Below are 25720 nucleotides of genomic sequence, written 5' to 3' on the forward strand. Positions count from 1 at the left end.
TCCTACTCCAAGCCCAGGACCCCTCCATACCCTCTCCCTGGAGAGGTCACATGAGCACATGCTGAGGGAGACCGACACGGCTGGGGACATCACACTGGACTCCTTCCTGTTCTGAGAACACACAGGCTGAAGGGTTTTAAGAGACGCCATTAATCACCGGGGCAGGAGGCCAGGTCACTAACACTGTTTATACAACCCCAAAGCCAGTGTGCACAAACATGGTGACCTGTGCAGGGTGAAGCAGCATGATTGATTGATGGTGGGGAGGGGGCAGTTTTTAGGAAACACGAGAAGCCACCAACATCTACACACTCACTTGGCCAGCAGCCAAAACTACTGAAAAGAGAGCTGTGGTGTAACATGGAGCACATATGTGATTGGGGTTGTATATCGCTATGCTTTCCTTTTCTGGTATTTGGTATACAGACATCAGCCACACGTGACCACCTGGCCTAGCAGTCAAGCCACTGGCTAGTAGAGTAATTAAGTCACTGCTAGCATTCCCATCTTGGAGTTCTTGGCTTTGCAGCACAGTGTCAGATCCTACTAGGGCAGAAGGGCAGAACCTGGGAGGCAACACAGGATGACTCAAATGTCTGTTCCTGTGCCCTGGATGGGAGACCTGGATTGAGTTCCTGGCTCCTGGTTTGGGTTCCAGCCTGGTCTGGCCAAGCTACTGTGGGCATCTGGGGGAGTTAAACTGTAGGTAGAAGATCTCTCTTGTCAGTCTCCCGAACAAATAAAAATGGTATTTTACAAAAGAGGTCTCATGGATTGAGAGGAATAGAGCAGCTCTCTGCTCATCTTTTCTCCCTCTTCTGTTACTGGGCAGGCATACGATCACAGCACAGTCCTGACACTAACCAATGCACCAAAAGTGTCACTACTGCTTAAATGGGACCTCTTCTCAACGGGCTGCTCAAGCTAAAAAATCAGTACAATTCCCCACAAATGATGAAAGTCATATCTTGGATCGAATCCAGACTTCCAAAATCACAGCTTAGCCCAACAACCAGTGGCTCATCAATGAAGCAGTGAAAAAATAAATCAGTCCAGGGCTAACCCTAGGACACTGCAGGCTAAGCCTCAACTTACGGTGCCAGCATACCTTAGGGACACCAGTTCATGTCCCAGCTGTTGCACTTCCAATCCACCTTCCTGTGAATGTGCCTGGGAAAGCAGCAGAGGACACCCCAAGTCCCTGGACACCTGCACCCATGTGAGAGACTCAGAAGAGGATCCTGGGTTTTAATTGGCTTAGTTCTAGCTGTTGTAGCCATCTGGGGATTGAACAATCAAGTGAAAGGTCCCTTTTTCTGACTCTCTCCTTTATCTGTAACTCTGGATTTCAAATAACAATGAAAAACAAATCATTAACAAAAATCAATTCAAGAAGCTGTATGGAATCCGCATTGCCTCACCAGCTCTTGCCGACTCCTGGCCTCATGACCTTGTTTGCAGGTATGTGCTGGTGGCTTCTCTCCTGGCTCTCTGCACCTGCTGAACACTCTGTGGTTTCAATCTACACCAATCAGAAACACCTTGCCCCTACTGGGGGACCACCTGCAGCCTCCTCCCAGCCTCAGCCATGAAGCGGCCAGCAGAAAGAACAGAGACTGTGGATTCCTGTTCCCTAAGTCATCCTTATCGGTTACAGAGTCAACACAAAAGAGGCCAGGTCTGTTCGTGTCCATGCCCAGGCAGAATCCTGGGTGAGAGCAAACTCCAGTGCAGCAGTGATGGTCACAGGACAAGGCATCAAGAGGCAGCAGAGATCCCTGTGGCTGTGGACACAATCATCCTGTTTCAGGATAAGGTGACCCACAGCTCCTCCTCCTCCTCAAGAAGAAGGCGCCTTGGTAGGTGCTCGGTTGCAAAGTGCTCGGTGAAGAACCTCAAACAGTTCATTACTGGTAAAGCCTGGGAGTCAGCCAACAGGTGTGAAACATTGCATGTGGTATCAGCACCTACAACAAGCACTGTCCCGTCTACCAGTTGGAAGCAGGATAACACGCACAAGATTAACTGCCACCACTTCAATGTGATTGGAGTGGACACAGCCTCAGATGCAAACAGAAAAGTACAACCCAAAGTAGCATAGAGTCCACTAAGACAGATACAACAGAGACAGCCCCTTGCAGGAAACAGATCTTCCTCTGCATGTGTGTTTGTGTGTTGAACACAGAGCATGCTACTTCATTTATCTGTAAGAGTTACACAGCTAAAGAAGGAGAGACAAAAAGATCTGGTTCACTCCCCAAATGGCTGCAAAAGTTGAGGTGGGGCCTGACCAAGGCCAGGAGCCAGGAACCTCGTCCAGGTCTCCCACATAGGTATAGGGCTGAAGCACTTGGACTACCCTTCTGCTTCTTTTCTGGGTGCATTAGCAGGGAGCTGTCTTGGAAATGGAGCAGCTGGGACTCGAACACTAGTGTCCAAATAGGATGCTGGTGTCATAGGAAGTGTCTTTATCCTCTACACCACAACACTGGCCCCTGGAACAGCATGTTTTTTTAAGATTGATTTTTATTTGGGGCTCAGCATGAGAGTGTAGTGGTTAAGGTCCTCGCCTTAAACACACTGGGATCCCATATGGGTGCTGGTTCTAGTCTTGGCAGTCCTGCTTTCCCATCCAGTTCCCTGCTTGTGGCCTGGGAAAGCAGTTGAGGACGGCCCAAAGCCTTGGGATCCTGCACCCACATAGGAGAACTGGAAGAGATCTTGGCTTTGGATCGTCTCAGCTCTGGCCATTGCGCTGCTTGGGGAGTGAACCATCGGATGGAAGTTCTTCCTCTCTGTCTCTCCTCTTCTCTGTACATCTGCCTTTACAATAAAAATGGATAAATCTTTTTTAAAAAGATTCATTTTTATTTGAAAGATAGATTTTAAAGAGATAAAAAGCTTCATCCTCTGGCTCACTCCATGGCCTCAGCTGAGTCAATCTGAAGTCAGGAGCCAGGAGTTTCTTCCAGGTCTCCCATGTGGGTGCAGGGGCCCAAACACTTGAATCATCATCTTTCACTGCTCTAGCAGGCAGGGAGCTGGATGGGAAGTATGGCAGCTGAGAAGCCCATGCCAAAGGCAGAAGCTTAGCCTACTACACCCTGGCACTGATCCCAAGGGAACAGCATTTTTAAAAACTGTGTATTTGTGGAAAACAGTCACATAGATAGAGAGAAAGCCCACTAAGGTTCACTCCCCAAGAAGATGTGATGACTAGGACTGGATCAGGCCAAAAACCAGGAGCCAGAAACACCGCATGAGTGACTGGGACCCAACTAGTACAGTCATTGTTCTCAGACTCCTAGGTTGCATGCTAAGCAGGAAGGTGGAGTCGGGAGCAAAAGCCAGGGATCCAACCCTGGTACAACGCAGTTACGCTAACTGGAGTCTCAAATGAAACTAGAGAGAATCCTTAGCTTAAAGAACTATTCTGGAAAACAGGGACTGTCCCAACTATTTCAAATGCCCTAAAGACATCTCTTAGAAAATTCCAAACACATATGGTTTTATTTTTATTTCATTTTAATTGAAAACACATAAAAACATAGTGTATTTGCCATATACACACCAGAGTCCCCCTCTCCCATACCTGTACTTCAAGTCAGAAATTTTACTGCAGACATCTGCAGCAATATTTGGGAAATTCTGTGAACGTGTAGTAATCTCATCCCTGTTTAATAAAGAATGAAGAGTCATCCCAAATTCTGGGCAACTTTCAGGTTTATTGGAACCGATAGCCATAATTTGAAAGAATGAAATCTAGAGGCAGGCATGTGGTGCATTGGGTTAACCCACTACTCATGACGTCACCATTCTATACGAGCATTAGTTTGAATCCTGGCTGCTCGACCTCCTATTTAGCATCTGCTAATGCACTTGGGAAAGCAGCAGCAGATGGTCCAAGTGCTGCTTGGGTCTCTGACACCCACGTGGGAGATGAAGGCAGATCAGCCTGGCCCAACCCTGGCCACTGCAGCCATTTAGAGAGTAAATCTCTCTCTCTTTCTGTCTCCATCTCTCCCTCTCTGTAACTCTCTGTCCTTTCAATGAACAAATCAATCCTTTAATAATGAAACACTGAAATCTGAGGATCAAGAGATGAAACAGAGGCAGTGCCCTTCCCAACATCCACCCTTTTTATGACCAAACGTCACCAAACAATTTCAGAGCCAGGCAAGCAGAGTCAGGCTACATGAGGGCAGGTACATGCCAGGAGCTTTCTGAATGCCACACAGAACTGTCACCCCAAGGCAGACTGGTGTGGCACCCCAGAAAAGTGAAGAGGTAAATCCTCCCCAGGCAAATGGTGGATTGCTTTCAAATCCACCCCCACTCTTGTATCTCCTTCAGACAACAAACAACAGATTTCGTTTTTAATCCCTTGTGACAAGTCCCCCAAGCCATGGACTGTTCCCACTGAAAGAGCTTAAGAAGTGGAGAGAAACAATAAGGGGGTGGAGCTCTTGGCAAGGACAAAGTCTCTGAGAAATATGCTAAGTAGGGGCTGAGCCACAATTCAAAGGCAAATGGCACTCATTGAACAGTCTTAAATCCTCTGGTTTTGTAGACGCTCATGCGTGCGCGCGCACACACACACACACACACACAGAACATGGGTAAGATGTTAATTTCTGGGCCATCTGTGCAAGGTGCCACCTGACATCTCACGGCTCTTTAAGGACAGGTCCGTGCTGGGCGCCAACACTGGGTCTCTGAGGTTTTCTGGGAAGCCCTCTGCCATCCCCCACATGGATGTGGAAGCTTGCCTATGTGTTTTCAGAGGAAATGAGTTCCTCATAGGTTGATGTGTAGAAGAAGTCACTTCTCCTGGCATCCCTGAAGCAGGAGTCCCAATAGCACACACACGCAGAGTGACATCAGTTCCTCTTACCACTCCAACAGCCTGGGCAGAGCCAGGCACTTTTTGCAGGAGGCTGAGCTCCTGGGAGACAGAAACAACAGTGTTGAACCTCATTATCTGATATTTTGCAACAGGTCTGAGTTCCATGCTTGTTTTCAAATCCTTGTAATTATTCCCATCCGGATGACTCTCCCTACCAGACGTTGAAATGCATCTCAAGGCTTCTCTCTGCTAATCACCCAAAACAACAGCAGTCCCACTGCCAGGAAAGAAAATGTTTGTGCAGGAATCACTCACTCCTTCCAGTGTGCCCACAGCAGGGCCCACTGTGCTCACCATCTTTTTCCTTCCACTCCCCAGTGAGAAGATGCATACTTGTCCCATTCACTCCCCCCGCCCCAGCACCTCTTCAGCTAGAAACAGCTAAACAGTGCAGAGGCAGGTGCGTGTCCCAGAGGCAAGCCCACGTGGTGAGCAGGCTGACCAGGGACTAGGATGATGGAAACCAGGGGACAGAGAGCAGAGAGCCTCCCTGCCCCAACCCCTTGTCCTGAGGCCATCCCTACACAAGGGTCCCTGCTGTCAGTGCACACTGTCCTGGATTACAGCAGCAGGATGCTGGGGAGCACAGGGTCCACACAGCACATTCACATGGGCGCTCCCTGCACAACTTCCAGGAGCACAAACCGACAAGCAGAGTGAGGGGATGAAACAGGCATGCCACACTCCAGCCTCACTGTTCCCCAAGAAAGCACTCCCAGCTCAAGGGATACAGTGACAACCCAGAGGCCAGCCTTGCTCAGCTATGAGTTAGCCTGGGGCCATCAGGACACACTCCAGCTCAGCAACTGCATTCCCTTTGGGAAATCACTCCTCCCACCTGTACCAGCTTCAGTAGGACCAGCAGTTGGGTATCTGGCATCTCCTGGACACTGGCCCAAGCCACACAAATCAAGTCTCGTATCCAAAGAAGAATCTGTCAGCTGACACAGATCAGCTGACAACAGGGGAGCCACCCCATCACATCGTTGTGGTAACTTAGCCAAAATCAAAGTCACTTTCTTGCAGAAAAAGACTCAATTCCTCAGAGTCTAGCCCCAAGTACTCCTAGGCCCAGCAAAGCCTTCTGGTTCTCAATGTTCCCAAAACGATGGGATACTTAACTTTATCAGTGCCAATTCTTACTCATGAGGTACCACATGATGTTTCAATGAGCGTGTGTGCTGCAGAAAGAGGACATGGGTCAGCCCAACCCTTCTACCCACTATTCTAGCCCTACCTCTATGCATCTGGACGTCCAGACACCAAGCAGAAGTAGGACACTGCACCAAACTGATAATTCTGGCCCTAAAATATCACCTTCAGGAGTTAAAGAAGAGCCAAACTAATCGTGAGTTTCTGAAAGTCTAGTTTACATGCAGACCATAACTGTGACCATCCATGGATTCTGGACAACTGCAGACACTATGCAATGACACATGCCAGTCATGACACAGTTTCAGAACATTCTATCATTCTAGGCTGCTCTATCACTCTATAATATCTGCCATTGCAAAGGTCTCATCATTCCAGAATGTTCCATCACCCAGAACATCCTAACATTCCAGAATAGTCTCTCACTTCAGAACACTCTAACATTCACTGAGCTGTGACACATGGGATCCAAACTCACCCTCTGTCTCCATTGAGAGAGGCCTTCTAAACACTGAGGTCCTTAGCTGCACCCCCAAGCACAGGTGGTCCAAACCTGCCAGGTCTTCCCAGTAATGCACAACAGAGTTCTGAGAGTGGCCCTTGTGTGGGAAGCACTCCAGGTATACCCCTAGGGGAGCAGGCCCTGCCTTGTCCATTCCAAAGCTTTCTCACCATGAGTATCCAGATGTCAGGGCCACCAGGTCCTAAAGCCAAGTATCCCTCTATGGTATCTCAGAGTCTGACAATGTTGTATTGGTGCAGGACTTGCCACCTTGCACCAATATCCCACACATACCCCCACTGAGCTTCAACTGAGTAGGAAGAACTGGATCCGGTTATCAGAGGCTGGGCAACACCCTGGAGCTTCAAGGGGCCTTATGAGCCTGCCTGGGAGCAAGACACCTGCCAGCCATGGGGCTGTCACAGTCACTCTACTTTTCCTCACGTGGGAGGTGTGGGGCGGGTGGCTAGTGACACCAATGACATGTGAGTAGAATCAGCAGAGACCCCTTATGACAGAAGTTCCAAAGACCTACTCATGACCCACTGCTGGTCCCCTTTCCTTCCTAAGGAGAAGGTACCAGTAGGGCTGGGGCTTCCACTAGCCTAAGTCTGAACAGAGCTCAACTGGCCCTACACAAGCATGTGGGCAGAAGACATGCATCATATATTAGGTCATCATTTGTGATGGCACACAGTTCCAATCATCATCCCCAGCAGACACAACTACCCTGTCCAGGCCACCAATGGGCTATCCTCTCATTTCTCACTCAGCTCATCTGTGGCTTTAAGAGTTCTAGTCTGTTGGGGTGAGGAATTTTCACTCCCACTTTCAACACACAGCCACCCTGGTGTATGGATTACGGCCAATATTTGCTGCCAAACAATCCATGGCAGCCCAGTAAAACCCTAGACTCTGTTACTTCCTCCTCCAGTACCCAGGCACGAGCACAGGCTCAGCAGTCCTCTTGTCCTCGGCTTGACTATGCAGTCTACAGCAATCAAAAATGGTACACAGAAAATTCCAGAAACAATCGCTAAGATATAAAGGACACCCTGTTCTGAGAGGAAAAACGGTCTCTCACACCATCCTGCTCAGTCTGGCCCTGGATGTGAATTATGCCTCTGCACAGCTGTCTCCATGGAGTGTAGACTACCCACCCATCAGTCGCTCCGCAGCCTTCTTGGCTACCACTCATGGTACCTGTTTTCAAACAACTTTGGTGATGCTGGAATTTTGTTTTTTTTTTTTTTTTTGAAGATTTATTTATTTTTATTGGAAAGCCAGATATACAGAGAGGAGGAGAGACAAGTGAAAATCTTCCTTCCAATGATTCACTCCCCAAGTGGCCGCAATGGCCAGTGCTGAGCCAATCTGAAGCCAGGAGCCAGGATTCCTCCAAGTCTCCCACACAGGTGCAGGGTGCCAAGGCTTTAGGCTGTCCTCAACTGCTTTCCTAGGCCACAAGCAGGGAGTTAGATGGGAAGTGGGGCCACCAAGATTAGAACCGGCGTCCATATAGGATCCTGCCACATGTAAGGCAAGGACTTTTAGCTGCTAAGCTATTGTGCCTGGCCTAAAATTGATGCTGGAATTTTGTTATATCAAAGAGAAGTCTTGAAAGGCTTCCTTTAGGCAAAAAGGCAGACATTCTTAACAAGAAAAGAAAAAACAATTATAGATGCACACAGAGTTTGCTAACAGAGAAGGGGAAATGTCACATTCACATAATTTTTATTATAGTATGGTATAGTAATTGCTTCACTTTATCATATCATATCATCATTGTTAATCTTTTAGTGTGTCTAGCTTGTCAATCAAACGATCAGAGTTATGGGTGTCTGGGAAACTGCTATCTGCTAGTTCACTCCCCAAATGGCCACAATAGCCAAGGCTGGGCCAGGTCAAAGCCAAGAGCCAAGGACTCCATCCATGTCTCCCATGTAGATGGCAGGGGTTGAAGTACTTGGGTCATCCTCTGCTGTTTTCCCAGGTGTATTAGGAGAAAGGTGGCTTGGATGTGGATCAGTCAGGACTCAAACTGGTGGTCTGATATGGGATGCTTACAGATCAACCTACTGTGCCACAACACCAGTGCCACAGGGAGACTTTTACATAATCTTCCCCATGTCAGCATATACGCAAGACTGTCCTGTGTAACTGGGTTGATACACAACTTATAGTCCTAGCTAGTTCTATACAACAAGAGGACTGAAGGGACCACCATAACCTGTCACTGCCCTGGGTTGACAGCGGTAGATCTGTCACTTTTACATCAGTCCTAGAACTGTGAAACAAATTCTTAACAGGCATCCTCTAAGCCCATTCACCACACCCAGGAAAGGCAAGCCAAAGCCCAGGAAGAGTCTATGTGGATGCAAGCACTTGCACTGGACCAAAAGTACATGGCCACTCCCCTGAGCAGGCACCACGGTCACAGCAGAATCACACAGGATCCAGGCCCAATGCAGTCTCCAGCTGCAAGCACCAACACTTTCAGCAGCCTTTGCATTGCTTCTTCCCATCACTCACCCTGGGCATCATGAAAGAGGCGGAAGAAAACCAAAAGAGCAACTCCAGCAGCATAGGAAAAGATATAACCCAAACCAGAGCAGACATGAGCTGGATCCTGACACTGCCTTTCATCCTTCTGGACAGATGATAAACACCAGCATCAATGTGTATTTTAAAAGCCTGTGAGGGGCTGCCATGGTGTGATCGGTTAAGTCACTTCCTACAATGCTAGGATCCCACACGGGCATTGGTTTGAGCCTCAGCTGCACCACTTCTGATCCAGCTCCCTGCTAATGAACCTTGCAAAGTAGTGGAATATGGCTTAAGTCCTGGGACTCCTACATCTACATAAGAGTCTTGAAAAATGCTCCTGGCTCCTCTCTCTGTCTCTTATTCAAAACAAAAAAGTCTACTGAGTTCTCTAGAGACACAAGGCAGATCATACTTGATTTCTCTAATGTGTAGTCTATTGTGTATTTTCCTTGACTTTGTGAAGCCCCAGGATTCTCCTCAGCTCATTAAGGATCCAGTGGTTTGTGGTCAGGCAGAGTACCTGGATTTTCATCCTGGTTCCCACCATAGCACATGTTCCCAGCCTAGGATTAGTCTCATGCACTTGAGCAAATTCAGGCACTCCAACTGCTCCAAACTTCTCCTTAGGGACAGGATGATGGCCCCAGTCAGTCACCAGGCACTGTGGTCTACGACAGCAGCTAAAACTGACATAAACCGGGAAGTATGCAGAGGCTCTAAGTTTGAAAAAGGCATCAGCAAGGCCGGGCCCCCTCCCTCTGGTTTCTCTGGGGGATGAGTTTTCTTTGCTTCCCAACCAGCTTCTGAAGGTGCCAGTGGCAACCCCTTAAGCTGCTGACCAGCAGCTGCCTCACAGGTCCTCCGAGTGTCTCTTCCCTCCCAGTGGTGGGATGTGGCTCCGTGTCTCAGGACTTAACTTCCTCCCCCTCAGCTTGCAGTTCCATCATGTCTGCAAAGACCCCTTCCAGAGAGGGTGCATGCAAGAGAGAGGCTCTTCCACCACTGTTACAAGCTCAGAACCAGGGACCACCACAACCACATCCAAGTCCCCAGTTCCAGCCCGCCCCTTGGAGTTCCCCACAACTCAACCAACAAAACACCTGCCTTGTCTTCTTCAGTTTGGGTTTCTGGCACTCACAACCCAGAGTTCTGATGAGTGCATCCACCAACAGGGGAAAAAAATTGCTATCTAATGTGACTTTTAATCACTTCCTGAAATCTGGGTGGGCTAATTTATAGAAAAGGCTGGTCAGGGCTGATAACTGGTGAAATTAATGAAAGAATTTCCAGGGGTGGGGCTTCTTTTTTCACTCATATGATTAGTCTCTTTATTAACTTAACATATCAAATCTCTCCCTCTGCCAACTTTTCCAAAGTTTAGCTCAAATTCAGCGCACATCAGTGATTCTAATGGGCAGCCCTGGGTGTAGAACCAGGGCCTTGGAGCAAAGCAGACCTGCCAGGCAGCCCCACACCCTGGATCCTGTTTCCCGTGTCCCAGGTAACAGCTGCTATAGGCCAGGCCAATCACCTTCCTGAGCTGAGCATACAGTTGGAGCTCAACCCAGCCCAGCCCAGCCCAGTCACAACACGCACCAGGGACAGAAGGCTGACAACTCTGGAAATTTGCTCTCATGACTCTGGAGGCTGCGTGTGAAGTGTCAGCTGAGAGCTCCAGGTGAAAACTCTCCCTGCATCTCCCTTCTGTCACCGGGCAGCAGATATGTCACCTCAACCCTTGCCCTCATCACTGGGTGCCTGCCTGTAGGTCTCCATCCCTTCTCCTCCTCTTAGAAAAACACTGGACCATCTAGAGTCAGAGCCCACCAATTCCAGCATGAACTCAACCAAGGGGCTTTGCAGAGGGGCCCCTGTTGCCCATCTCCCCGTTTCCACACAAGGTCACGTTCTGAGGCTCCAGGAAGGACACGTGGTGGGGGGGGCAGAGGTAGCATGTAACCTGGCTCATGCCAAGAAAGGCGTTGGGATGGAAAACAAGCTTGCATCCAATTTCCCAGCAGCATACACCCACCGCCTCCGTAGGCTCTGCGCTCTGGGCTCCACGAGGTTTTTCCACCAGCAAATTCTGGAGTGCAGTCAGGAGGCTGAGGACAAAGCTCTCTCCCCAGAAACTCATCCCACAACTTGCATACCTGCAGTATTGCAGGGTCACCATGTCACATGTCACTCAAGGGGAGGCAGGACCTACCCTCCACACTCTGCCTGACTTAGCACCACCAGTGGGTCTGCAACCTCCCTGATGGCAGAGGCAGGTCTGAGAACCAATTCAGTGAAATTTCACATGGCCCACATGGCCTCTAATGAACGTTAGCCTTGTTGAACAGCTCAGTTCAGCCAGGGATCACCAATCACAGTAGATAATGACTGTGACAACATCTGCCTGTTCTTCCAGTTTTTGGAAACTGTCATATGTGAGGCTATCACACATGAAAGTTACCAGCTTTGAGTTGGCAATCCCACACAGCCCTGTTGGCCTGAGCCCAGGAAAGAGCACTCCGTCCAACAGCCCAGGTCCCACTACTTCAAGCAAGTCCTCCTTTCACCCTACCACCACTGTTCTCCCTGCCCATCACCATGCCTAGGGTCTTGCCCACCATCAAGCAACCTGTCCACCACTTCCCTCCCCACCGCTCCTGTTGCCACCACCCAGATCATCACCATCTTACTCACCGCTCTCTTTGCCAGCACCACCCTCCCTGCCCATTGCCCTGCTCATTGTCCCGCCCATCTCACCACCACCCAGCATTGCTGGTTTCCACCCGCCTTGGTCCAGGTAGCATTACATTCTTCGGTAATGATCCCTGCAGGCTCCTTTTGGCCCAGGATCACATTTTTCTTCCCTGCAATCACAGACACCCACCAGCCAGCGGGCCCTTACCTTCTGCAAAGGGCTCCCACTCATAAAAGCGTCCCATGAATGGCTTGTTGTTGTAGGATGCACACTGTACCTCCCGGATGCTCCTGCTGCTCTCTGGACATGCCTGCCGGAGGACAGGGCAAACAAGGTGACATATTAGTGCCAGCACATTTCCTCCAAGCCCTGGGCAAGGCCATGAGGTCTCCTCCTCCATCCCAACCCAGGGTTCCTGAGGCCTTGAGAGCTGAGACTTTTACAGGCCCCCAGGCTCAACCTTCCTCAGGAGGCTCTGTGCTGTATGCCAGGGCTCCCACGCTGATTCTCCATATAGCACAGTGTAAAGAAACCAGCAGACAAAATGGGCTGTACCTGCCACCTGCTTCCACAGGCCTGTACAGTTCTTGGCCAGCCCTTCAGTATAGAGTAACAGAGGCTTTAAGTCCCGTGTGAATGTACTGGCTACTACTGTGCACACACTGACCACTGGACCACTGTTAGACTTCTCACAGAGGCCAAACTGAGACAGTCACAAGGGGCACAGCTGGCAAGGGGCAGAGGCTGGGTCCCAGTCCCGGCAGTATGGTGCCCACCAGCCATCCTTACCCATTCCTTCCCATGACATTGGAATCCTACATGACACTTAAATCCTACACTTTCTGAGTACAGAGAGTCCTCTCAGAGATCCTTGCAGGAATGCACACCCCTGTTCAGTGTCCTTTGCCACCAGGGTTATGACAGTGAAAAGCAGTGACGCATAGGGATCTGAATCCTAGTAGGTTCGCAGGTGATGCTGACTGACCATGCAGAAAACCCTAAGTTGGGCTTGGCATGAGAGTGTAGCAGTTAAGATTCGTGCCTTGAACGTGCTGGGATCCCATATGGGCACCGGTTCTAATCCCGGCAGCCCCGCTTCCCATCCAACTCCCTGCTTGTGGCCTGGGAAAGCAGTCGAGGATGGCCCAAAGCCTTGGGACCCTGTGCCCGCATGAGAGACCCAGAAGAGGCTCCTGGCTTCAGATTGGCTCAACTTTGGCCAATGTGGCCACTTGGGGAGTGAATCATTGCAAGAAAGATCTTCCTCTCTGTCTCTCCTCCTCTCTGTATATCTGCCTTACCAATAAAAGTAAATAAATCTTAAAAAAAAAAAAACCCTAAGGTTTTTTTTTAACCCTCCTCCGATTTTTTTGGTTCACTCTTACCACTGATAAGCAGAGTAACGTGTGACAAAAAGAAATGCAAAAACATAAAGAATTAGGATCTGAATCTCCAATCCACATCATAGAAAAAGCATGACACAGCTTTCACTTAAAAAAAAAATGCATTTACAAGGCAAAGTTCCAGAGAGAAAGGGAAAGAGAGAAGGACTTCGGTCCTTGGGCCCTGAGAGTCATGGGGGAGACAGCGAGAGAACCCTGGCACCTGGTTTTAGACCGGCCCTGCTCTGTCTGTTGCTCCATTTGGAAGTAAATCGTTGGATTGGAGAGATCTTTCTCTGTGTCTCTCCTTTTCTCTCTCTAACTCTGCCTTTCAAATAAAAATAAATAAATCTTAGACAAAACAAAACAACAACAACAACAACAATAAAAAATAAATAAAACAAAAGGCTTCAACAGCCAGGGGTCAAGCAGGAGCCAGGAGCTTCCTCTAGGTTTCCCAAGTAGGTTCAGGGGCCCAATCACTTGGGCCATCTTGTGCTGCTCTCCCTGGTACGTTATTAGCAGGCATCTGATTTGGAAATGGAGCATCTGGGATACAAACTGGCACCCACATGGCATGCTGGCATTACAGGCATCAGCTCAACTCCCACACCACAACACCCCAGTGACAGAGCTTTTCAAATCCAGCTAGACCGTGCTGAAATGAGAAAGAGAACCTACCCCCCTACACATTAAAAAAGCACTGTGTGCGCAAGAAGCCTCCGGAACATGCTGCTAACGTGACAGTTCCAAGTCCTAAGGGATTTATGCAGAAACCTCCCGGATGTGTCAGGCTCACTAGGGCTGTGTGTGCAGTGACAAACAGAGAAGGAGGCCCCAGGCAGGAAGGGGAACCTCTCATGTCCCTAGGACAAGCCCAGGGTGGTCTGAACCCTGTGCAGTCTGAGCCAAACCACATGGAGCGAGAGGCCGCTGTGTGGGGCAGAACATGATGGAAATCACGGGTGGGAGGAAGGGCTGGGACAGGCGGTGGCCCCGAGCTCTGTTGACAGCAGGATGGTGAGAGCAGCTATTGGGTGTCTGGGGGCTGGGCCCCTGCAGGCCTCCAGCCACACCAGCTGTCTTCTAGATGGGTCTGGGGAATGCTACCCACATCATCCTGCCACGAGCTAAATCCAAACAGGATGTGGTCAGCAGAGCACAGTGGAGAAGCTACAATCCCCGCAGCCCACTGCAAGAATGAAGTTTGTTAAAGATAACAGATTCTTAGGAGGACAAGAGGAAGGGAGAGAGATTTGATCTAGCACTTAGATGCCTCCAGCCCACATCAATACTGACTTCGGCTCCTGATGCCAGCTCCCTGCTAATACAGCCTTGGGACTTGGGAGGCAGCAGATGATAGCACAAATCCTTGGGCCCCACATGGGCAACCTAGATTGGGCTCCAGGCTGTTGACTTTGACTTGGCTTAGCCTCAGCTATTATGAGCATTTGAAGAGTGAACCAGCTGATGCATGGGGTTGGGGGGAGAGAGAGAGAGAGAGAATCTGCTTCCCAAATAATAAATAAATAAACACAGAGCCAGGAAAGGGTCCAAGGACACAGGCTTGAAATCTCCTCTCATTGACTCCACAGCTGCCATCCTGGCACCAGGAACAATTAGGGGTCATGCACAAGCTTCGGTCTCACTCGCCATGATATAACCTGGAGTCACAGAGAGATGCAGCAGCAGAGATTGAACCCAGTCTCTCAGCTGAACAGATGGAGATAATGGAGTCTGGAGAAACAGCGGAGCATGCCTGATGACTTGGTGATGCTGATGACCCAGCTTGTCCCAGTCAGACACCTGAGCTGCCTGTTCTCCTAAGAGCCAACCCCTCCATTCCTCAAACCACCCCCCATGAGACCTCCGTCCAAAAGCCACCTGAGATGGACCCAGTGCCACTGCCAGAGTCGGAAGCTGCACAAGACCACACAGAGCCAGTCTGCTTCACCCGTTTCCCTGCAAGCAAACTGCAAGAAGGCCTCAAAGTTCACAGAAATGGGTATTAAAAACCACACGTGGATTTCAAACATGTCTTGCATCAAAACAAATCATTAATTTTCCATTAATTTCTTGGCGTATCCCCACATTGCTAACAAAAAAAACGCACAACTGCCTTCAAAACCCTCCAGAACAGCACAGTATCTCATAACAGAAATGTGTATGTCCTTTTTGCTGTTGTTTTTGAAGCTTACATGTGATTTATATCTAAATTGGCTTATGCTGTTGGTTTTTCTTATCTTTATTCCTCTGAAAGGCAATTACACAGGGAGGTCTTCCATCCACTGGTTCATTCCACAAACGCCCATGTCAATCATGCATCAAGCTGAAGCCAGGATCCAGAAGCTTCTTTTAGGGCTCCCACATGGGTACAGGAACCAGAGCACTTGGGTCATCTTTCATTCCTTTCCTAGGTGCATTAGCAGGGAGCTGGACCAGAAGTAGAACAGCTGGACTAGAATGATGCCCATCACAGGCAGTGGCTTAACCCACCATGCCACGACACCAGCCCTATAAATGTGTATTTCATAACACTGAAAGCAAGCCATACCATTATGTAAGCAAGGAGAGAAATGGTTTTGTGGTTGTGTGCCTGTGTGTACATTCACATGCATGCCCACTGTTCCCTGCTGGTAGAGAGGCGTCAAGGAAACAGACACTAGCCTATTACATGGCACCGGAAGTACAACTGAGATAATACTGTGATTGACAGAGGACATGAGGAGGAGAGCACATCTTCATCTCTCGGGGGAGGGAGACCTGTGGTTGGTCCCCCAGGAAGCAGGAGAGCCCTAGAAGGGACAGGAGAGCAAGGCCATAGGGACTCTAGATAGATGGGGAAGAGGGACGAAGAGGCACCTGATTCCACCATTCTCACACTCTTCTCCATTTATCTGCACAATTTTGTAATCATGAAAAGTGACAGTTGTGACTGCTGGGATTCATACGCACTTGAGGGGGTTTCAGAAGGTGCAGAGAGAATTGGCATTGTGCATGGTGTAGGTTAAAACACAGCCTGCAGCACCAGCCTTCCACGTTCAAATCCCAACTGCTCCACTTCCAATCCAGATCTCTGATAATGCAACTGGGAAAGCAACAGAGAAAGGTCCAAGCATTGGGGGCCCTGACAAGCACGTGGGGCACCTGAATGGAGTTCTTGGCTCCTAACTTCTGCCCGGTTAAACCCCAGCCCTATTTAATGAACCAAAAATTGAAAGAGCTTTCTCTCAATCTTTATTTCTCTCTTTGTAACTCCACCTTTCAAGTAAACCATTTTTTAAGATTTATTTTATTTTTTATTGCAAAGTCAGATACACAGAGAGGAGGAGAGACAGAAAGGAAGATCATCTATCTGCTGATTCATTCCCCCAAGCGGCTGCAACAGCCAGAGCTACGCCTATCCGAAGCCAGGAGCTTCTTTCAGTTCTCCCACATGGGTGCTGCTAGGATTAGAACTGGCATTCTGGCTCCTGGCTCCTGGCTCCAGATCGGTTCAGCTTGGGTAGTTGCGGCTGCTTCGGGAGTGAATCAGCAGATGAAATATCTTTCTCTCTGGCTTTCCTCCTCTCTGTGTATCTGAATTTCCAATTAAAAAATAAAATGAATCTTGTAAAAAAATGTTTACTTGAAAGATGGAGTTACAGAGAGAGATTGAGAGAACGCTCTTTCAATTGTTGGTTCATTAAATAGGGCTGGCCTAGTGGCTAAAGTCCTCGTCTTGCATGCGCTGCCAGGATCCCATGTGGGCTCTGGTTCTAATCCCGGAGGGCCCGCTTCCCATCCAGCTCCCTGCTTGTGGCCTGGGAAAGCAGTTGAGGATGGGCCAAAGCCTTGGGACCCTACATCAGCAAGGGAGGCTGGAGGAAGTTCCTGGCTCCTGTCTTCGGATCAGCACAGCACTGGCTGTTGTGGTCACTTGCGGAGTGAATCACTGGACAGCACTGGACAGAAGATCTTCCTCTCTGTCTCTCCTCCTCTGTGTATAGCTTACTTTGCAAGAAGAAAAAAATAAATCTTAAAAAAAAATTGTATGGGGTCTGGTGCAACAGCCTAGTGGCTAAATCCTCATCTTTCATGCGCTGCAAATCCATATGGGTGCCAGTTTGTATCCTGGCTGCTCCATTTCCCTTCTAGCTCCCTGTTTGTAGCCTGGGAAAGCGGTCAAGGACAGACCAAAGCCTTGGGACCCTGCATCCACGTGGGAGACCCAGAAGAAGTTCCTGGCTCCTGGCTTCAGATCGGCTTAGCTCCAGCCATTGAGGCCATTTGGAGAGTGAACAAGAGGACAGAAGATCAGATCTTTTTATCTCCTTCTCTCGATCAATCTACCTTTCCAATAAAAATAAATAAAGCTTTTTTTTAAAAGTGTATGGAAATGGAATTAAAAGATAAGCTTATTTTAGCACAAAAATATTGAGATCCACACATAATTTTTTCATAATATGTACTTTCTAAGAACTTTCCAATGCTTTTTTTTTTAAACAAAGCATGAGTTCTAAACCTTTCTACACCCAAACAAACTTGTGTTTTATTTCCACTTTTCCAGCAACTCCGTGAAATACCCTTTGGGCGTGTGGAAAGGTCAATGAGAAAAGTTTCCACAAGCATATGGACAGGAGAATGCTGTGGAAAGCAGACACGGCTGGCGGTCCCAAGATGACAGAGGGTGGTGACAGGCTCAGGATAAGGGCCACTTCAATGGAGTCCCAGCCAGACGCCGGCCCCCATAGTTAGGGAAAATTTCCTACTTTGCGAAAATGGCCTGGGTTCTTATGGGACCAAGGACCAGATCCACCACCCTTCCCTCAGCAGAAAGTCATCTTTCAGCTGCTCCTTCAGTGGCAGACAGCAAGCCTGGCCACGCTGTGACAACAGCTATGTCCTGCACTGAGTCTCCTCAGTCTCGTGGGGAACAGGGCTGGGCTTCTGCTGCCCCCGTGACCTCTATGCAACCTCAGGCTTCAGAGCCCAGGACCAGTTCTCACTGCTCATGCCTCTCTCTCTCTGAGTATCTCCTGCTGCAAACTTGGTCAACAGTAATGAGCATTTTAGGAAGTCACTTCCTCTCCCAGGGCACTGCTCTTCTCACTCAGCCTCTTGCTCCTCGGCTCTGACAGCAGCTGTAAGGACCTCCTGCACTCAACACTTCCTCTTCCTAAATCACCTGCTCTCACTAGGACAACTGCCCTTCTCCACAGTCTGGGGCATCCAAGACCCTCAATGGCAGGTGCAGCACCTGCGTGGACTGCAAAGGAACCTACCTGCTCCAGTCCTGCCCTGCTGCTATGGGTGTCAGACCCCAAGCAAAAGCCTCAGCAACCAGTGTGGGGAAAACTCAGGAATCAGACCAACCTCACCTCTGCTGCGTACACCTGGGCTGGGTGAGGTGGTGCTCCTCCACCAGGGGGCCATGAGCGCTGACTTTGCATACACCTCGGAGGCAAAAAGAAGCCAGGCACACACTCAGAAATCATACAACATCTGCGGCTGATTTTCGCAGCCTTTTAGCATCGGGCAATCCTGAAGATATGCTAAGACGCTCACATCATGGTGGGGAGAGCGCCCAGGTTTACAAGGAAAATGCACTTACTGGAGGGTGACAGAATATTCATGCCAGCTGGAAGGCCAATATTCCACAGTGTCACTTTCAGCCCTTGAAAATCCACGAGCCACAGGCAAGTCCACCAAGACCACAGCTGACACACAGTTCACAGCAACCTTGTGTGACCGGACAAAAGGCAGACTGCCAACCACAGGCACCTCACAGTCCAAGGAGACCAGGACAAGTTTGGCTTTGTAGCCACGAGTCTGAGAAGTCACCACCTGGACAGATGCTGGCTGCAAGATCAACTACATTCAGGAACTGTCCAGGTGTCAGCTCCATATCAAGGAAACCCAGGTTCCTGGGGCAGGGGCAAGCTGTGTGCGCAGCCAGCTCAGCTCCCACTCAGACTCAAGGTGCAAGTGACCTTCCCATGTCACGGTGCAAGTCCACACGCAGTGGAGCCGAGAGATCAGAACTGGCTGACTTTTCAGAGTCTACAAATCTATTTCTCAGAGATATGCAGGCAGGCATGCCAAAACCTAGGGGTGCGGCTGTGAGGGCTTCCTGGGACAATGGCATCCCACTCATGTGTGGCTCATCCATAGGGTTCCACAGTGTGGGAGAAGGTGATTGCACAGCTAGGGCCCATTTCCTCAGCAAGGGGGCCTGCCCTTTGCTCTGTTTATTCACTGGTTTTTTGATCATAAACACAGCTGTGAAGATGGCCTTCTGGGCCCCTCAAGGACCACCCAACTGGGGAAGGGGGTCCAAAGCAGCATGTGACCAGGGTCACAGGGGTCTCCAGCTCAACCACGGAAGGCGTGATCACACATGGAAAGGGCTGACATCTCTGCCCCAAGTCTTGGGCACGAACCTGGGGCAGGAATGCAAACTTCACAGTCAAGATGCGCATCCACCATCCTGCACCAACATCCGCCCTGAGCTTACAGGGGTGCCTTGGAGTCTTCCCAATGCAGTCCACCTCCTCAGCAACGCTGCTGCCCTGTACCCGAGAAGCTGCAGGTTCCATGAGGCATGGTGATTGTGCTGTTGGCAGCACAGGGTTGGCACAGTGCTAGGGGAGAAGTACTGAGCAGCCATCAGCTGCCCATGTGCCAACAATGCCCTTTCTCTCTTTTTCCTCCTTTCTGGTTGGCTTGGTCTGTAGAGCTTTACCAGCCAGTGAGAATACATTCAACATTTAAACTGTGCTGGGTATTGGGTACAGCAGTTAAAACGCCATGTAGGATGCCTACATCCCATCTTGCAATGCTCAGGTTCAAGTTCCAGCTCACTCCTACTCCCAGAATTCCTTCTATATGCACACTCTGGAAGGTTGTGGTGATGCCCACATACCTGGGCCCCCACCACCCATGCAGGAGACCCAGATGAGGGTCCTGACTTCTAGCATTGGCCCGACCAAGTCCCAACTGCTGTAAGAGGAAACAGTTGATACAAGACCTCTCCCTCCCTCCTCCTCTTTCTACTCTCTCTCTCTCCATTTCAAATCAAAACCAATGTAAAAATGGAATTTCATTGGAAAAGAAAAGCAATGGGGTTCCACAAACAAGGACCACATCTGAGATTTCTATACTTAAAAAATAAGATTTATTTATTTTTATTGGAATCACAGATCTACAGGGAGGAGAAGGAGAGACAAAGGATCCCTCCCCCCCCCATCTTCTGGTTCTCTCCCCAAATAGCCACAATGGCCAGAGCATAGCTGAGCCAAGATGTGCAGAGTCCCAAGGCTTTGGGCGATCCTCTACTGCTTTCCCCAGCCACAAGTAGAGAGCTGGATCAGAAGCGGAGCAGCCAGGATATGAATTAGCACCCATATTTTTTATGCCATTGCTTACTGGCAGAGGATTAGTCAGTTGAGCCATCTCATTGGCCCCAGGGCTTTCTACATTTTTCAACTTACAAAGCACAGTCTGGTTTCAGGGCGACCCTAAGAAGCTGACGAAGTGATGTTTGTGTTCATGCTCTGGGGTCACTGGTCCCCTGTAAGACAGGTAATGATGCTGAGGCATGGCCTCACTGATGGACAGACCAGGAACTGCTTGAGAACAGAGGATTTCCTGAAGTGGGCCAGTACAAGAATGAGCTAAGCGACAGCCCAAGGCCTTCAGATTTAAGATCACAAAACTCAGTCACTTTTGCAGGCTCTGTGACAGGAAATATATTTTTAATGAGGAAATTGGAGCTAATAAGTAACAGCTGTGCTGTTACTGAGTAACAGAGTATTAAAAGCAGATTATTAACAAAAAATGTAGCAGCTCGGAAAACTAACCTCAACACATTCTCTCATTCCTTTCTCATTATACACAGCCTTTTTTTTTTTTTTAAGTTGTATTTATTTTGGGGAGGGGAAGAGGGGAGAGAGCAAGCAAGCAAACTTCCACCCAGTACCTCACTTCCCAAACGTCTCCAAGGCTGGGTCCAGGAACTAGAAACTCACTCCTGGTCTCCCACATGGTGGCAGGAACCCTAGCACTGCTGCTGCCTCCGGGGATGCTCAGCAGCAGGAAGCTGGGCTCAGGAAGCGGACCAGGGCTGTGCCAAGGCTTGCAAGTGTTAGTGCTTATGCACAACCAAGTCCGCTTTTCAGGATAAGTTTGCAGCAAGGCCAAAATACTGGACATAGTGAGGTACCTAGGAGGTGCTCTTATTCCAACAGGGTAGCAATGGGAGGGAGAGAGAACAAGAAGGGAAACATCTCCTGCCATGGTGGCAGGATGGGGGCTGCAAGGGAAGGGAAAGAGGGCAAGACGAAGGAGAACGGAGGAGAGCCAGGCGGGGAGGCCACACGCTCAGGGGAACAGACAGGAAGTGGATGGGAGGATGGCCATGAGAGATTGGTGGAGCTGCAGGGAATTGGCAGGTGGGTGGAGATTAGGGGGAGGGGCCACAAGAGATTGGTGGGTGGGGTTGTCAGGTATGGCGCCAAATTTATAGCAGATTGGGGGGCGGGGCTTACAAGGTTACAGCAGATTGATGAACAACCTGAACAGTGTAAAAATTTGCAAGCCATGGGAAGCTGAAACAAGAAGTGGCACTGGGTCCAAAATGATGGGTCCTTCCGGGTCAATGTTCAAGTCTCTTCTTACAGCAGGCATCTGAGCTGTTCCACCAGCAGAACGCTGGCTACCCTACATAGTCTTCAAGTTGGTGTTTCTACAAATACACCTGGTCAACCCCTTACACAGCTCATGCTTACAATGTGCTCCACAATTCACTAGTCTGATACTCAAACTTGCCTCTGCAACTGAAAAACGCAGAGAATAGCAACAGCATCCTAAGGCAAAGGAGGGTGAATGAGGTCAGTGAGATGCATCTGCAAAGGTGGCCAGCATCACCAATAAACGTGGGTACTGCCACCCCACATGGTTGTGTTCTTCCATCCATGCTAGCACGGCAGCAGGTACACTCAGTGCCATCCTATTCTACCCATGCCGGCACATCCACAGGTGCACCTAGATACAGCTATGGGTGCTATGACAGGCTTCCACCTGGAAACCCACTGATGGATCCTCCCAGAAACCCTGACAGCAAAAGTAGTTGTCTTCAATCAGTCACTCTGGCCTGTACCTGCTGACCAAGGACAGAGGACAAACACCTGGGATGTTTCCACAAAAACAGCAAACCAATACCACGCAAGAGATGCAATAAGTTATACCTGCATGGCTAAAGCAATAACCAACAGTGGGGAGATTACGTAGGAGAAAGGAAGAGGGGAGAACAAGTACAATTGCATACGAACACGGCTCTCCTTGTGGCTCAGCTGCCCTGTGCCACTGCCCAGACACAGAGAAAGGCACTCACCTGGGTATTGCATAGCTTGTACTGCCGGTAGGAACCAATGCAGGAGATGGCCATGGAGCGTGAAGGCTGGGACAAGCTCTGAGCCACACCAGGAGCCCCTGCACCATGGCTGCCACTGCTCCTCTCCGAGCTCTGGAAGAAACTGGAGGCCATAGGGAAGCCCTGGTTGTGGGTCAGAGGCAGCTGGTAGCTGGAAGCCTTGGCTGCCTGCAGCCCAGAGCGAGGGCCATGGTCACCATGGCCACCAGAACCATGATGGGAGAGCTGCTGGGCTGCAGGGCCATAACCAGTCCTGGGAACCGGTACATCCTGGGCCCTGGCCTGCCGGGATGGGGGTCTCTGCCTCCGCAGCCTCTGGAGTGTGTGTGCGGAGTCTGTCTGCAGCGGGAAGATGTATGGGGCTTTGCCATAGCCGTACCGTCCGGGGCCGATGGCACCCTGAGTCCTGCCCCTGGGGAGAGAAACAGAGAGGTGAAAAATACAATCACATGGTGTTCCTGGGAAATCAGAAGCTCCAAGGACAAGGCAGAGGAGACCAAGAGAAGGATTGGAGGCTTAGGAAGCTAGTGGTGGGCCTGGGAGGGAGAAGGTGCAGAATAGGGATGGGGAGGTAGGGGAAGGAGGGATGGAGATCCTGAGAAACACAAAAGTAAGTTTGCTATTTCAGCCACACACACATGCCCACTGGCTTTTTTCCTGATATTTTCTTCATTTCACATGGCACTTCAGACCCGGTCTTCATCATTCAGGGTAGGGCAGGGGTGCTCTGGACCGGCCCATCACAGAGTGCAGTGGGGGTTGGCCCTAGAAGGGTTTCACGGGCAGAAGGGTCTGAGAGTTGGGAAGCATGAATTGCAACAGTCACCTGACTCTCGCCTGTTGGGTGAAGTGGCCACCAAGGTCTCTGCAACCCTCCGACTCTCGGCTCCTGTAGCCATTCATTCCACATTCACATACTTGGAACTGTGCCCACTGGTTTCTTCAGGAAGGCCTTATTTGCATATGCACATTAATAGCAAAGTCAAGGAAAAAATACTAATGACTAACCTCACCAAGAAGTTCTTCGTCCAACATGAGTATAACTAATTACCACTCTACACGCTCACTGAACCTCCATTCTTGGCTGATATGGCTTGGAAGCAAATCACGCCACCGTGCATGTTCTGCCTTCAGGATTTCTCAGTCAATCCTGACAACACTTCAGGACTCTGTTAATAAGGGGGACTCTGAGATGCAGTGCAATTTACCCTACCCAGGCACCCGTGGGACTTCGGTGTCATTCCCTTTTGTCATGATGTCACAGATATGCCAAAGAAGGAATTCCTGTATGTGTAAGACCTGAAAGCCCAGAGGAAATCCTAGGGTATAGCAGAGGGGAGGGAGAAGGCAACCTGCTGAAGGGAGGGACTTCCCAGCCTCCCACTGCACAGCAGCTCCCTCCCCCCACCCAGGCCAACCTGGGGATCCTGGCTCAGAGGGCTAGGGCAGGGCCTAGGGCTCCAGGTTCCCCACAAGCTACACCCATACAGTCCAAAGGCAGAAAGAAAACTCATGTCCAGACGGTCACTACAGGGCTGTCCAAGATGGAAGCTGGCAAATACACAAGTGCTCCAAGTGGATGAGCTCAGACACAGCCCCTGTGAGTCCATTGGTAAGAACGGCCCACAGCAGAGATGGGAGAGTAGGCAGGGGGAGGAGCGACCGCCAAGGGCACTGGGTCTCTTTTGGAAAAAGAGGAACATGCTCTATAAATAGACAGTGGTGATGGACACACAACCTCTGAAACGCCCTCCTGGGATATGCTCCCAGCAATGCAAGCATGGGGTCTATAAATCAGATCTCAACAAAACTAATTTTTTTGTTAAACAAGAATACAAGAAACTGTCATGTCATCCGCTTACAAGGGCATTATGGAAACCAGGCTGGTGCTGACAATGGGGCTGAATCTGAAGCAGATTATTTTCTTTTATTTAAGATGTACTTATTTATTTGAAAGAGTTATACAGAGAGGGAGAGGCAAAGATAGATCTTCCATCTGCCTGCTTATTTCCCCCAAATGGCCGCAATAGCCAGCATGAGGCCACTGGGCTCAAGTCAGGAGCCAGGCGCCTGGAGTCTCCTCTGGGTCCCCCACGTGGGTGCAGAGGCTCAAGTACTTGGGCATCTTCTACTAATTTCCCAGGTGCATCAGGGAGCTGGATGGGAAGTGGAGCAGCCAGGGCTCAAGTCAGCGTCCACATGGGATGCAGGCATCACAGGTGGCAGACAAACCTGCCGGGCCCCAGCACCAGTCCCTTGAAGCAGATTGTACCATTTGTTCTCCACCATCTGCTGCAGCCACATCCAGTAAACCTTTTAGGAGTTGAGGACTTTCATGTGTCATTTTTCCAGGTCAGACACACAGGCGAATGCATGGTCCCACCCTGATGAGTGGCTCAGTGATAAGAACCTCCAGTCGACAGGGAGGCCTCCAGAAGGACCTGGTGCTACAGTGGCTGTCAAAATCTCCTGCAACATACTCTACTGGGCACTGGGGTGGGACATGGGAACTGGTATTTCTAGCAGGCTCCTGGGTGATATGGAACACAGGTTGACAGCTGCTGTTCCAACACTCTCCTGAGGCGCTGAGGGCAAGGTCACTGCTCTGGAGCCAGCAGGAACCTCCTTCCCAGCAGCACTGGCTGCACTCAGACTCTGTCATCAAGGCAGGAAGTAATAAAGAAGTCAAGGGTGCTCAAGACGGGTGGGCAGAGCCCAGAGTCACTCAAGCTGCATGCAGGGCAAGGGCTTGCTCTGGGGCCCTGGCTGAGCAGAAGGGTTGAGATCAGAGCCCAGTCCCCAGAACCTAGGCTGTATGGATTCTGGAGACACCCCACTTTGCTTCTTCTTTGTTCCCCTGACAGTCGCAGTCAGGGCTCTGTGGCTGTCAGGTGGTAGGGTGTTCTGTCTCAGCTGTGCTATCTGGAGCCACACACAGGCCACAGCAGCTGACACAGGAGGGCAGCCCAAGAGCCACTTGGGACAGGAGCCCAGCAGGGCAGGGAGGTGGGCAAAAAGTCAGGCATCCTGTGGTCTCACAGCTGTACTCACATATCCCGCAGTCACATGTCCTGTGTGGTCAACTGTCCTGCAGTCACACAGCATGTGGTATGGTGTCTTAGTCAGC

The 25720-nt window shown here is 50.0% G+C and overlaps 1 protein-coding gene across 1 annotated transcript in view; it reads right to left on the minus strand.

Moving 5' to 3' along the window:
• Positions 1-25720, minus strand: part of THSD4 (thrombospondin type 1 domain containing 4) — a 324275-nt gene that overhangs the window by 261633 nt on the left and 36922 nt on the right. The window contains exons 4-5 of the mRNA XM_040968485.1: positions 22555-23005; positions 12007-12109 (exon numbers count right to left, since the gene is read on the minus strand). Of these exons, the coding sequence (XP_040824419.1) occupies positions 12007-12109; positions 22555-23005 (554 nt within the window). The remainder of the gene's footprint in view (positions 1-12006; positions 12110-22554; positions 23006-25720) is intronic.

This window comes from Ochotona curzoniae, unplaced genomic scaffold (assembly GCF_017591425.1).
Source record: "Ochotona curzoniae isolate NIBS_2020 unplaced genomic scaffold, NIBS_Ocur_1.0 scaffold_4701, whole genome shotgun sequence".
In the NCBI taxonomy this organism is placed as follows: Eukaryota; Metazoa; Chordata; class Mammalia; order Lagomorpha; family Ochotonidae; genus Ochotona; species Ochotona curzoniae.